This window comes from Chiloscyllium plagiosum, unplaced genomic scaffold, assembly GCF_037043375.1.
Source record: "Chiloscyllium plagiosum isolate Xiang-an unplaced genomic scaffold, Cpla_swu_hap1 HiC_scaffold_9, whole genome shotgun sequence".
Taxonomy (NCBI): Eukaryota; Metazoa; Chordata; class Chondrichthyes; order Orectolobiformes; family Hemiscylliidae; genus Chiloscyllium; species Chiloscyllium plagiosum.
In genome coordinates, this window is record NW_028270147.1 from 47,637,832 (window position 1) to 47,652,760 (window position 14,929).

The window sequence follows — 14,929 nt, forward strand, 5'->3', positions numbered from 1 at the left end:
CCTAAACCTATCCCCTCTAGTTCTGGACTCCCCAACCCCAGGGAAAAGACTTTGTCTATTTATCCTATCCACGCCTCTCATAATTTTGTAAGCCTCTATAAGGTCACCCCGCAGCCTCCGATGCTCCAGGGAAAACAGCCCCAGCCTGTTCAGCCTCTCCCTGTAGCTCAGATCCTCCAACCCTGGCAACATCCTTGTAAATCTTTTCTGAACCCTTTCAAGTTTAACAACATCTTTCCGATAGGAAGGAGACCAGAATTGCACGCAATATTCCAACAGTGGCCTAACCAATGCCCTGTACAGCCGCAACATGACCTCCCAACTCCTGTACTCAATACTCTGACGAACAAAGGAATGCCTTATTCACTATCCTATCTACCTGTGACTCCACTTTCAAGGAGCTTTGAACCTGCACTCCAAGGTCTCTTTGTTCAGCAACACTCCCTAGGACCTTACCATCAAGTGTATAAGTCCTGCTAAGATTTGCTTTCCCAAAATGCAGCACCTCGCATTTATCTGAATTAAACTCCATCTGCCACTTCTCATCCCATTGGCCCATCTGGTCCAGATCCTGTTGTAATCTGAGGTAACCCTCTTCGCTGTCCACTACACCTCCAATTTTGGTGTCATCTGCAAACTTACTAACTGTACCTCTGATGCTCGCATCCAAATCATTTATGTAAATGACAAAAAGTATAGGACCCAGCACCGATCCTTGTGGCACTCCACTGGTCACAGGCCTCCAGTCTGAAAAACAACCCTCCACCACCACCGTCTGTCTTCTACCTTTGAGCCAGTTCTGTATCCAAATGGCTAGTTCTCTCTGTATTCCATGAGATCTAACCTTGCTAATCAGTCTCCCATGGGAAACCTTGTCGAGCGCCTTACTGAAGTCCACATAGATCACATCTACTGCTCTGCCCTCATCAATCTTCTTTGTTACTTCTTCAAAAAACTCAATCAAGTTTGTGAGACATGCTATCCCATGCACAAAGCCATGTTGACTATCCCGAACCAGTCCTTGCCTTTCCAAATACATGTACATCCTGTCCCTCGGGATTCCCTCCAACAACTTGCCCACCACCAAGGTCAGGCTCACTGGTCTATAGTTCCCTGGCTTGTCCTTACCACCCTTCTTAAACGTTTGCCACTTCTCTAGCTTCCCACGGAGTTCTCGGGTACACCTGATTAGGTCCTGGGGATTTATCCACCTTTGACCGTTTCAAGACATCCAGCACTTCCTCCTCTGTAATCTGGACATTTTGCAAGATGTCACCATCTATTTCCCTCCATCTTCCATATCCTTTTCCACAGTAAATACTGATGCAAAATATTCATTTAGTATCTCCCCCATTTTCTGTGGTTCCACACAAAGGTCGCCTTGCTGATCTTTGAAGGGCCCTATTCTCTTCCTAGTTACCCTTTGTCCTTAATATATTTGTAAAAACCCTTTGGATTCTCCTTAATTCTATTTGCCAAAGCTATCTCATGTCCCTGTTTTGCCCTCCTGATTTCCCTCTTAGGTATACTCCTACTTTCTTTTCCTCTCAGGATTCACTCAGTCTATCCTGTCTGTACCTGGCATCTGCTTCCTTCTTTTTCTTAACCAAACCCTCAATTTCTTTAGTCATCCAGCATTCCTTATACCTACCAGCCTTCCCTTTCACCCTGACAGGAATATACTTTCTCTGGATTCTTGCTATCTCATTCGATCCCCGAAATGTGACCTTTTAAAAAAATGTCTAAACAATTTGACTTTTACATTGTTTAAATCAGAGGATGATATTCCAGCTGAACAACTTCACTTTTAAAATATTTAACATCCAATTTAGTTAAATAGAATAGAGATGGCTGGACAGGCAATATGTTGCAGCTATAATATGTGGGAGTTGCTGCCTTCCACAGTGACCTCCAACAATTGTTAGCGATTTGAGGTAGTTGGATTAGATTTGATTAGCTGGAATCTGAATGCAACACTGGCATATCAGGAAGAATTACAGGCACCTGGACACTGTTTCAGGAGGCAATCACACCCCTTTGATTAATTGCATTGAATTTGGTTTGTAATCAGAGGCAGGAGGCTGTGAAGCGATACAGGTATCGGGAACTGCAGTTCAGATTTGGAGGAGCCACAGCTCTTAAAAGGTACAAGGTTTTTGTTCCCAATGTGGATGAGGACATAGCCTTCAAGGTGAATGAGTGAACTCTCCAGAGCACCGTGGTCCGGAACGTAATTTAGTTGGGGAGAAAAATGTAATAGGGGATAACATAGTTGGGGAAATATAGTGTTCTCTGCAGCAAAGGCAGTGAGTCTCCTTATGTGGTACCAATGTTTAGGACATTTCTTTTGGGTGGAGAGAAACTTCAAATATGAAGGGAAGGATCCAGTTGTCTTGGTCTACACAGGTACCAACAACATAAGATTAGGAAAGAAGCTCTGCTGAAGGGTTATGAGCAGGTTAGGCTAAAGTTAAAGGTGGAACCACTGTGGTGGTAATTCCCAGTTACACTCCTAAGCCACATCTGAATTGGCTTCAGGTAAATAAGTTGAGAGGTAACTGTGCAGCTCAAAGATTGGTGTGGCAGGAATGGGTTATGGTTCATGAAGCAGTAGCACCATTATTAGGAAAGTGAGCTGCAATTGAAACAGGCTTCATTTCAGCCATTGTCGAATCAGTATCCTGATGAATCATGACTAAGGTTCTACATAGGGCTGTAAACCAATTGGTTGGGGGGAGGGGGGGTTTAGGGAGAGTTTAGTTGAAGGGAAGCTTAAAAAATTGATAAAATGAGAGAGCTGAGGTGCAGTGTAATGAAGAAACAAATGGTAATCAAAATGTAACAGGAAGAGGTAGAAGAATGCAGCTGAAATCAGAGCTAGAGGAAGTAATAACAGTAAAAGGTCACCTCTAAGACTCTTTACCTGAATGCGCAGTATTTGTATGTCATGGAGCACGTGGATGAATTAATGACAAAAACAGAAAAAAATGAATATGGCTTGATGGTCACCCTACAACCACATCTCTATAATAACTAAGATTGGGAACTCAATATTAAACACTATTCAGCGAGGAAGAATAGATAAAAAAAGAAAAGGAAGTAGGGGTAGCTTTGTTAATAAAGGCTGGTTTCACTGCTTTAAGAACTATGTATTTTATTTTGTGCTTTTAATCAGTGGGGACTGAAATGAGAAAGAGCTGTTTTAAAATCGGTGTAAGACAAAATGGCTGCAGTTTTGAAAAACAAATAACCTGAAACTCATGCCAGGAATTGTGTAAACAACTGTTTGAACAAACATAGTTGGTGTTTTGAGTTGCAGATCATTTCAAGTCGAGGTGGTGTACCAATGCAGCTTTTTCTCAGAATGAAGCAGTTGATTGGTCGATGGACTAGTAAGCAGTTGATTGGTCGATGGACTAGTGACCAGTTGTCAATGTTAGACCTTTTTGCCTGCCAATAATTGTGATTTGTTCTTGAGGAACTGAACAGCTTGAAGCTGGAAACAAGGGAGAGAGAAATGTTCATTTCTTTCCCAGCTTGGGAGTAGTCTGTGTTCTCTCTAGAAACTTTAAAACTCATTTAATCTGCAGAAAACCCGTTTACCTTGCTTGCAGCAGTTGTTGTAAACATTGACTAATAACTGTTCAGTCAGCGACTTGTTATAAATAAATCGGGCTACCTTATGTGTCTCTCCAACTTCTGAAAGCATCCAGAGGAAGACAACTGAAGTGATGCGCTGGCCAGCAGAAGATTGATAAGGATCATCTCAACAACATTACTTGGGATTGAAAACTACTGAACTGTCTTTTCAGAATTTTTTTCTGTCCATCCATGACCTATTTTATCCTATCCCTTTCTGGTTGTGTGTGCAAGTAAAAGGATGTTGAAAAGAGGATTAAAGCTTTAATTCGTGGCATTATGTGCCAATGTTTTATAACTGTTTACCTGTAGTGAGAATTCAAGTATCTGCAATAAATAATGAATCTTGTTCAGTACAGTAACTTAGTTCATGCTTTTTATCAACCTGAATCTGAAAATCAGGAAACTTTTTAAATTTTTTGTCTTCTGTAATGAATACTTCAGGAATAGTGGGACTTGATTTCCAGCACACTATCCTAGCAAGTCTAAACAATGTAGTGATGGGTTGTCATATGACTACAGAAGATCATTATGTGGAAATGAGGAATAGTAATGGAAAAAAGACATTGATGGGAATCATCTGTAGACTCTGAAGAATTGGCTCAGTTTCGGACCAAGGAATAATTGAGCCATGAAAGGAGGCTACGATTGTCATCAGTAAGTTTAATTGACAAAATGACTAGACAAATTAAATAGGCAAAGGTACCATGGGGGACACATTTGTAGAGTGCATCAGGGATTGTTTCTTAGTGCAGTACATTGCACAACTACTTGGTATAGGCTATCTTCGAACTAAGAGATAGGATTAATAAGAGATTTCAGGATCCTCCAGTGGCTAACAATCACAACTTGGTAGAATTTCAAATTCAGTTTGAAGGAGAGCAACTTTGATCTCAAACCAGTTACCTCAGCTTAGAAAAAAGGCACTTGCAGTAATATGAAGAAAGAGTTTCTAAAGCAGGCTGGGGAAAATACAATGGAAGAATGTCATTGGATGTACAATAGCAGACATTTAAGCAGATATTTGATAATACTCAGCAAAAATTTATTCAGATGAGAAAGGAAGACTCTGAGGAAAATGTATCACCCATTAACAATTAAAACATACAAAGCACCATAAATTAGGGGCAGGCTAGAGGATTGGGATTTTTTTTCATAGACAGCAGCAGATGACTAAAAAGCTAAGAAAGGGCAAGAAAATTTTAGTAAGAAATTAATTGGCAAGAAATCAAAAGCAAACAGCAGCAGCTTCTGTGGACATATATAATAAGAAAGTGAATAGCTGAAGTAAATGTAGGACCCTTGGAGGATGCAACTGGAGAGTCAATAATAGGGAACAGGGAAATGACAGAAAATTCAATCAATATTTTGCATCGGTCTTCGTTGTTTAAGATACTATAAACATTACAAAACAGACAATAAGCAAGGTGCTAATGGTATGAAAGATCTTGTAACAGTCTCTATCACAGAAGATAAAGGTTATTTTTTATTCACTCGTGAGATTTGGGCATTGCTTGCTGGACAGCATTTATTGCCTGTCCCTAGCGGCCCTTGAAGTGGTGGTAAGCTGATTTCTTGAACCAGTTATTGACAAATTAATGAGACCAAAGGCAGAAAGGTCACCAGAAACTGATTACCTGCATCCTAAAGTTTTAAAGAAAATGGCTGCAGGGAAAGTGGAAGCCTTGGTTGAAATATTGGCAGGATTCTGAGATAGTTCTAGGAAAAAGGTTAACATGACCACTGTGTTCAAGAAGACCAGGTGAAATAAAGCAAGAAACTATAGGTCAATTAACCTAAAATTTGTTATTGGGGAAAAACTAGAAAATGTAATTAAGGAAGAAATACTTGCAAATTTAGAAAAGCTTAACACAATCAAACAGTGTCAGTGTGGTTTTGTGAAAGCAAAGTTATGTTTGACAAAATTTACTTGAGTTCTTTGAGGATCTAACCAGTTGAGTCAATAAAGAAGTGATAGATGTAATGTATTTGGTCTTCAAGAAGACCTTTGACTTTGACAAGGTGCCACATCAGACGGACAATATTAAGGTTAATCCATTAGCATGGATGAGGATAGGTTCATAAAGTTGGGATTAATAGGTTTTATTCAGGTGGCAAAGACATAACTAGGAGAATTCCTCAAGGATTAGTCCAAGAACCTCAATTATTTCTATCCATGTTAATGACTTGGAAGAGAGAGAGGAGAGTGTAAAGTATCCAAATGTGCTGATGGTACAAAAATAAGTGGAAGGGCATGCTGTGATGAGGACGCAATGAATCTACAAGGGGATATAAATCGGTTGACTGAGTGCGCAAAAAAGTCTCAGATGGAATTTCATGTCACAAAGTATGAGGTCGTGTACTTTGGTCGGCAGATTGTTATTTAAATAGAGCGAGGTGGCAACCAATTGTAGTACAGTGTGATCTAGGTCCATTTATGCATAAAATACAAAAGGGTAACATGTAGGTGCAGCAAGTCATTAAGAAGGTAAATAGAATTTTGGTCTTGCGAGTGGGTTGGAATTTAAAACTGGAAAGTCTTGTCCCAAATCTGCAGGATGTTGGAGAGGCCATATACGGAGTATTGCGTACAGTTTAGTTTTTGGTATTTTAAAAATGGATATGCTAGCACTGGGGGCATTTCAAGAGGCTACTCACTCGGCTAATTCCTGTTGTCAAGATGTCTCCACTAATGAGGGAGTCTTGAGCTAGGGGACACAGTTAGAGAAGAATGGGACTTTCATTCAAAATTGAGATGTGAAGGAATTTATTCTGCCAGAAGATAGAGAATGTTTGTCTATGCCCTTCTGGATAAAATTCCAATGTTGAAGTGGGCAAATATTTTAATGCAGAGAAGTGTGAAATGGTGCATTTTGGTCGGAAGAATGTTGAAAGACAGTGTAAGATGGGGTATAATTCTAAGGATGGAGTGGAGTGCAGGAGCAGAGGGATGTGAGTGTATGTACGCACAGATCATTGCAAGGGGCAGAACAGGAGAGAGAGCAGTGAATATAGCATACAATATTCTTGTCTTTATTAATAGGGGCACAAGTACAAGAACATGGAGATAATGTTGAATTATTTGCTGTTAGGCTACTCATTTTTGTTTTCCTGCTTTCTAATTTTCTAATTTCCATTTCCATCTTATTTTTCCTCACTTTTGTTCTCATCCATCAGGTTTCCTCCCCCTGCTGTTCTATTTTAAACACTCCCTCATGGTATGTGAACACCCCTGAGGATATTGGTCACTTCCCTGTTGGGCAGCAACTATCTGGCTTGTAAAACTCCACCTTCCCCAGAATCTGCCCCAAGGCCTCAAGAATCTCAATCCACTTTACTACACAATCTCTCCAGCCACTCTTTCAACTGCTTGAGGATAGCTGAAGTAACTTCACTATTAAAAAGGGAGATAGAGAAAACAAGAAATTGTAGACCAGTGAGCCTGACATTGATAATGGGGAAGATACGAGAGTTCATTATCAAGGATTTTACTTGGAAAACAGTGGCAGGATCCAGCATGGATTTACAAAAAGCAGATCATGCTTGATAAATTTATTCTTTGAGGATGTAACTCGTCGAGTTGATCAGAGGAGCCAAGGACATGGTTTAATTGGACTTTCAAAAGGCTCTTGACAATTCCCACAAAAGAGATGAACGTTTAAGTTAAATCTCATTGGATTAGGGGTAGTGTACTGAGATGGATGGAAAATTGTTTCCTGTCTGTGAACCAAAGAATAGGAATAAATGGGTCTTTTTCTGAATGACAGGCAGTGATTAGTAGGGTACCACAGAGCCATTTAAAGAAAACAGTTATAGAACATAGAATAGCACAGCACAGTACAGGCCCTTCGGCCCACGATGTTGTGCTGAGCATTTACCTTAATCTAAGATCAACCTGACCTGCACACCCCTCAATTTACTGCCATCCATGTGCTTGTCCAGCAGTCACTCAAATGTCCCTCATATCTCTGGCTGTACTACCACAGCTGGCGGTGCATTCCACGCACCTGCCATTCTCTGCGTAAAGAACCTATCTCTGACATTTCCCCTATACCTCCCGTGACAGACCTGGGGGAAAAGTCTCTGGCTATCTCCTCATAGGGCACCTCACATTACCTTGTACACCTCTATCAAGTCACCTCTCTTTCTTCCTTCTCTTCAGTGTGAAAAGCCCTTGCTCATTCAATCTCTCTTCATAAGACAAGCCCTCAAATTCAGGCAGCATCTTGGTAAATCTCCTCTGCACCCTCTCTAAAACTTCTACATCCTTCCTATAATGAGGTGACCAGAACTGGACACAATATTCCAAGTGTGGTCTATAGAGCTGCAGCAAAACCTCACTACTCTTAAATTGAATCCCCTTGTTAATGAAAGCCAAAGCACTGTAAGCCTTCTTAACAGCCCTATCAACTTCGGTGGCAACTTTGAAGGATCTATGTATGTGGACCCCAAGATCCCACTGTTCCTCCACACTGCCACGAATCCTGTTTTTAACCCTGTATTCAGCATTCAAATTTGATCTTCCAATAGGAATCACTTCACAGTTATCCAGGTTGAATTCCATTTGCTACTTCTCAGACCAGTTCTGCTTCCTGTCAATGTCTTGTTGTAGCCTGCAACAGCCCTCGACACTGTGTCTACAACACCACCAACCTTTGTGTCATCGGCAAACTTACTAGTCCACCCTTCCACTTTGTCATCCAAGTCATTTATAAAAATTACAAAGAGCTGAGGCCCAAGAACACATCCCTGTGGGACTCCACTGGTCACAGACCTCCAGGCGGAATACTTTCCATTCACTACCACTCGTCTTCTTTTGGCCAGCCAATTCTGTACCCAGACAGCCAAATTTCCCTATATCTCATACCTCCTAACTTCCTGATTGAGCCTACTATGGGGAATGCCTTACTGAAATCTATTTACACTACATCCACTGCTCGATCTTAATCAACTTGTCTCGTCACATTCTCAAAGAACTCAATAAGGCTCGTGAGGCATGACCTGCCCCTCACAAAGCCATGCTGACTATCTTTAATCAAACTCTGTTTTGCAAAATAATAGTGAATCCTATCTCTCAGAATCCTTTCCAGGCGGAGTAAATATCTGTAATGAAGGGAAGAGAGTCCCTGATGATCTTCTCAGTTGTCCTCACCATACATTGTCGGTCTTACGATCCAAGGTGATGCGATTCCCAAACGAGGCAGTGATGCAGGAACTCAGGGTATTCTCAATGAACCCCCTGTAGAATGTGGTGAAGATGGGGGTGGGTGGTGGGCTTTCCTCAGCCTGCACAAAGTAGAGACACTGCTGGGTTTTCTTTGCTATGGAGCTTGTGTTGAGGGTCCATGTGAGATTCTCCGCCAGGTGTACATCAAGAAATTTGTGCTCTTCATGATTTCCATGGGGGAGCCGTCGATGTTCAGCGAAGATTGGTCGCTCTGTGCCTCCTGAAATCAACAATCATCTCTTTCATCTTGAATCAATCACCTGATGAAGGAGCGTCGCTCCGAAAGCTAGTGTGCTTCCAATTAAACCTGTTGGACTATAACCTGGTGTTGTGTGATTTTTAACTCTTTCATCTTGCTCACATTCAGAGACAGATTGTTGGCTCTGTACCAGTCCATTAGCTGCTGCACCTCCTCTCTGTATGCCGACTCATTGTTCCTGTGGATGAGACCCACTACAGTTGTACCATCAGTGAACTTGATGATGTGATTTGACCTGTGCATCGCTGCACAGTTGTGTGTCAGCAGGCTGAACAGCAGTGTACTGAGCACACAGCCCTGGGCGGCCCTCTGCTCGCTGTGATGGTTTTGGAGATGCTGTTCTCGATCTGGACTGTCAGGAAGTCCAGGATCCACTTAGGGGGAGGTATTCATGCCCGACAGACTCAGCTTTCCAATCAGGCGCTGAGGACTGATAGTGTTAAATGCTGAACTGAAATCTGTGAACTCAGTGGTCCTTCTTCTCCAGGTGGGTGAGGGGCAGATGGTGCAAATGACATCTGTTGAGCAGTCGTCTTGATATGCGAACTGCAGGGTATCCATTGATGGGGGGCAGCAGTGTCTTAATTTTCCTCATGACGAGCCTTTCAAAGCACTACATGACAATGGGTGTAAGTGCCACAGGGTGGTAGTCATTAAGACAGGACGCTGAAGACTACTTTGGCACAATGTTCATGGCCTGGAAGCACATTGGAACTATGGCACAGCTCAAGGAGATGTTGAAGATGTCTGTGATAACATCTACCGTACATCAGGGCATCCTCTGAGCACTCTGCCAGGGATGTTATCTGGTCCAGCAGCCTTACGTGGGTTGACTTTGCACAGGGTTTTCCTCATTTCTGCCATGGCAAGACACAGCACCTGGTCATTGGGAGGGGATGTGGACCTCCTCAATGCCACGTCGTTTTGTGCCTTAAACCGTGCATAAAAGTTGAGGCCACACCTGGAATATTGTGTGCAGTTTTGGATTCTTTACCTGAGGAAGGATGCTTTTGCTATCAAAGGAGTGCAAGGAGGAGATCCCCTTCTTCTCCGATCAATCTGGAACCCTCTCTAATGCCATCATAACCTTTTTGAAGGGTGGTGACCAGATTTGAACACACAACCCTCATTGAGGCCAAACCAGTGTGTTAGCATTATCATAACTTCATTTTGTACACTCAATATAGCTCACCACCTTGCATGCTTTATTAACTGCCTTTTCAACCTGTCCTGCCACCTGCACGGATTTATACCCTCAGTTCCTCTATTCCTGCATCCCTTTTACAACTACTTTGTGATGTAAGGTTTGTGATGTATCTAATTTTAATATTTAATTTAGAGTTTGAACCAGGGGCTTGTGGTTTTGATCTGTGTGTCTGAAAGAGTTGTGATCATGTACGTTTTTCTGCCGCCATGGTGAATTCTTTTTTAAAAAAAAAATTGGAAGAGAGAATTCTTGGAGTTTGTAAGTAATTTGTTTATGTTGTGAGAGCTTTTACAAGCAAATAAAGAGTTGTGCATCAGGCTTTCAGTTTAGAAGGTCAGAGATTGATTTTTTTTTGGATGGGGGTGAGTCCCCCATGTCTCCCCCACGTTAAGGAAGACCTTTTTGAATTGGGCAGTTTCGTAGAAGATCGATATGCAAAAACGTTGGACCACATGAAAAGGAATTGGTTTAAAATTTGGTTAGCTCTGTGGAAGTAGTTTAGTTTGCAAGTTCCAGGCCAGTAGTTTTTTTTATGTCGTTGGGAATGATTTGAAGCTGAAGAAGTCTGAAGATTCGAGGAAAAAGCTATTAGATTATCAACATTGGGAATTGAAGCCACTATTAAAATAAATTTAAACTAAGCCCTGTGTATGTGATAAAGAATGGAATTCTTTCAAGTGTGAACATTGTAAAGGAGTTCTGTTGTGATTAGTGGGATTGTATTTTACCATATTTTTCAAAATCTTTAAACTTGTGTTATAGGTAAATATTTTTTTTTGTTTTTGTTAGTTTTTGTGTTGTGAATTTCTGTTTTATTGTTAAAATCGCATCTGGTGCAGTGAATCTGTGTTTCAGTGAAAGACCGACTAATTAAAACCTAAACAAAAATCTATCAAACCAAATTTCAGACTGGGATCAGACTTGACCAGTAGTAATATCAGCTGAGATAATAGCAACTACTTAATCTTAACCTTGCTGGCCATTCCCTACCATAATTAATCATTTTATACTTCTCTACATTAGCTTTAATTTTTCGGGCACATTGACTCTGCGTGTCTCTACGATATTGAATTTTGTTGCTATCCTCACAGTTCACAATACTTCCAAGCATTGTCATTTTAGGGCTGTGACCTCTGCTCATTAATGCATTTCAAGACCATGTACTTGTCTCCAATCCAAAAAATTATCATTGTTCCCTCTCTCTCAACCCATTTTGTTTTTGTTTATGCTGCTTCTTGTCCCTATTATTCCATGCGTTCTAACTTTGCTGACAAGCTTGTTATGTAGCATATTTTCAGATGAAGATTAATATATGCCACATTAACTACACTGTCTTTACCAACATTCTTTGTTGGATCATCAAAAAGTACAAATTGCTCATGCATGATTTGACCATACATTTTTGCTGCCTTTCTATAATGGGTCCCAGTTGACTGAGAGACTGGTCACCAAAAGACATGACTGACATGACAAGTATCCCATACGTACAGATGAAAAAGGACACCAGTTCGACATGGACAATGCATCCATCTTGGGACAGGCCAAACAAAGACATGGGTGGAGGTTTGAGAGGCCCGATATTTTAATCAGAACTCCATTAACAAATATATAGTTCTGGACCTCATTTACCAACTTCTCAAAAACAGAACCACCGGAAATGATACCACCTATCACAGCAAACCAAGACACACAAATAGCAAGAAGGACAGTACACCAAAGCTTCACTGGAGACTCACTGATGATATTACCTAGCATCATCAGATGAAATGTCTGAAAACAAGCCCACCAGCTCAGCAAGCAGTCAGACAATCGGATCCATAACCTGAGCCACAAATCTTCTCCAAAACCTTAATCATATGTCCTTTATTGAACAAGGGCCAAATCTCTAGGCCTCTAGGATTAAAAGGTAATGACCTGTGTCTCTGCAGTTTCCATCCTTCTTTCCTTTGATGCTTTTTTGATGCTTCTCCAGCTCCTCTCATTTGTTCATGGGATGAGGGCATTGCTGGCTAGGCAGCACTTATTGCCCATTCCTAATTGCCCATAGGGAAGTTGAGAGTCAGCCACATTGCAGTGCATCTGGAATGGCAAGTAAGTAGACCAGGTAAGGATGGCAGATTTCCCTAAAGGACATTAGTGAACCAGATGGGTTTTGCAGACAATTGGCAGTGGATATAAAGCAGTCATTAGATTCTTTATTCCAGATATTTACTGAATTCAAATTCCACTATCTGCCATGGTGGGATTTGAACCTGGGTACCCAGAACGCTATCTGAATCTCTGGATTAACAGTCCAGCGATAATACCACTTGGCCATCAACTCCCCTTGATAACTCATCAACTTAATAGCCAACCTAATATTGAAATGTCATCCGAACAGCAGAAAGATGAAGTAAATGGTATAAAGTTAATCTATTCATTCATTTATTTATCCAACGAGCTCCATCACGTATTGCAGTGCTATATAGAATTTGCCAACATTTGCAGTTTATTAAATTGAGCAAGATCTGTGCACTACTAGGTGTTTGCTTTGCTAATGTGGTTGTGACAGCAATTTTGTTTTCTAAGCAGATGCTAAATTGTGTTTTTACAAAGGTAAAATAATAATAAGACAACTTGGATATTAGATTCTTGTTTCTGTCCTTGTGCAGCTAGGTTTATTTCTAATTTTATCTTATTGTATGGACTGCTTTTGAAATGGCTTTAAAGTTTTCTATATTTTTTAAAGCTCTCCATTATTGTACTTTTCCTTGTATCATTACTGGATCTGTTGTAGATATTGTAGACTAATTGGAAATTGATATTTTATAATTACTCAATTCTCTTATCATTGTATCATGTGACTACAGGATCATCCTTGGTAGCAGTCCCTGTGCAATACATTTATGTAATTGTCTTCATGTACTTGAAGTAAATTCACATAGGGATGTTATGTCCTTCGTTGAAGAACTAATAGCAGTGATGATGAGCTGTAGGAGAGCAGCACTTTTGTATTTATGCATTCGCAAGACATCTCAGGCTAGTCCAATGTTTACTGTTTATTTTGAATTGTCCTGGAGAAGGTGGAGTGCTACCCTTTCTGCGTAGCTGTTAGAAAGGAGGTTCCAGGATTTTGACCTTATGACAGTGAAGTAACGCAATATAGTTGCAAATCACGATGGTGAGTCGATTGGAGGGGACACTGCAGGCGCTGGTATTTCCATCGTTTCTGCTGCCTTTGATCTTCCAGGTAGTAGAGGTCACAGGCTTGGAAGTGCTGTGAAAAGAGCCAAGGGCATTGCTGCAGTGCGTCTTGTAGATGTAACATGCTAATGTCACTGTACATTGTTGGTGGATGAAATGCTAATCAAGTGAGCTGCTTTGTCTTGGATAGCGCTGAGCTTTGTGAGTATTATTCAAACTGAATTCAGCCAGGCAAGTGGAAAATATTTCATCTCACTCCTGACTTCTTCCTTGTAGATAGTGGATAGGCTTTGGGGAGTAAGCATGCACTGTACTGAGGATTCATACCCTGTGAGATTTGATCTTGTTATCAAGTTGATGTGAGGACTGTGGTGATCAGACATTTGGGCACTGTTTAATTTAAGGATTTAGATTTCTCGATTGTTAGCATGGTGTTTGTTACTTTTTGAATTACCTTATTTTTACTGAGTTTGATCTGTTTTAAATCCTTGAGTTTTAATTTGATCACTTCTCATCTGCAGACTATTCTGAGGTCTCTTCACTTGCCTAAGAATAATAGCCTTTACGTTCTCACACCTGACATAGTCCAACCAGGATCAGAAGGGCCAGCCACAAGTCAGTCTGGGTAAGCTATCAAATTACTTTCTTCCATATTTTTCTGTAAATACAGCATCTGATAACTTTCCTTCAGCATTGATTTATTTGACTGTATTTTTCTGCTCTGTAGTTGACTGAAGTGGGAGTGCCACAACCAATCAAGAACATTTTTGTAAATTTCCATTGGATAACCTGTTATGAATAATAACAAATCCAATACTTGGTAATTAACAAGGGTTAGAAAGCAAAGCAGATCTTGTATTTAGAAATCTTTGAGTGTGTATTTTCATGGAGATCTCCTATTTGTCTGTCAGAGTGCTGGTGTAAGAGCCATGGAAACCCAGGAAAGTCTTCATTTTGACTGTTTATGCTGTTTTTCCAGGGTTTCCGTAGGTCTTCTGGCAAAGTTTTGGTGGTTGTGCAGGAGAACATTTCAGAAATTCAGACCATTGAATCTAATTGGAAACGAGGTCTACAGCTATGGTGTAAGATTACCTTGTCTAAAATGATTTTAAAATTAGTGTATCAGGTCTCTGAAATGAACAATTTATTTTGTCAGATATTATATTGTCACTTGTAAATTTTGTAATTAATCAGACATCATCTATGAATTAGTAAAATTGATTACATAAACTTCAAGATCAAACACTGAGAATTCTATATGACTTCAACAATTCATTTGTTCTCATTAAGAAATGCACAGCTTCTGAAAAGAGGTTAATGTTCAGTTAAAGGCTGACAAAATTTCAGATTGTAGTGGTTATTACGATATTTATACTTAGCTATTATTATTTAGTCTTGAATGAAATGTTGATTA

General features: G+C 40.5%; 1 protein-coding gene across 1 annotated transcript in view; it reads left to right on the forward strand.

Moving 5' to 3' along the window:
* Positions 1–14,929, forward strand: part of faf1 (Fas (TNFRSF6) associated factor 1) — a 414,762-nt gene that overhangs the window by 89,691 nt on the left and 310,142 nt on the right. Inside the window, exon 6 of the mRNA XM_043699221.2 lies at positions 14,037–14,140. Coding sequence (XP_043555156.1) covers positions 14,037–14,140 — 104 coding nt within the window. The remainder of the gene's footprint in view (positions 1–14,036; positions 14,141–14,929) is intronic.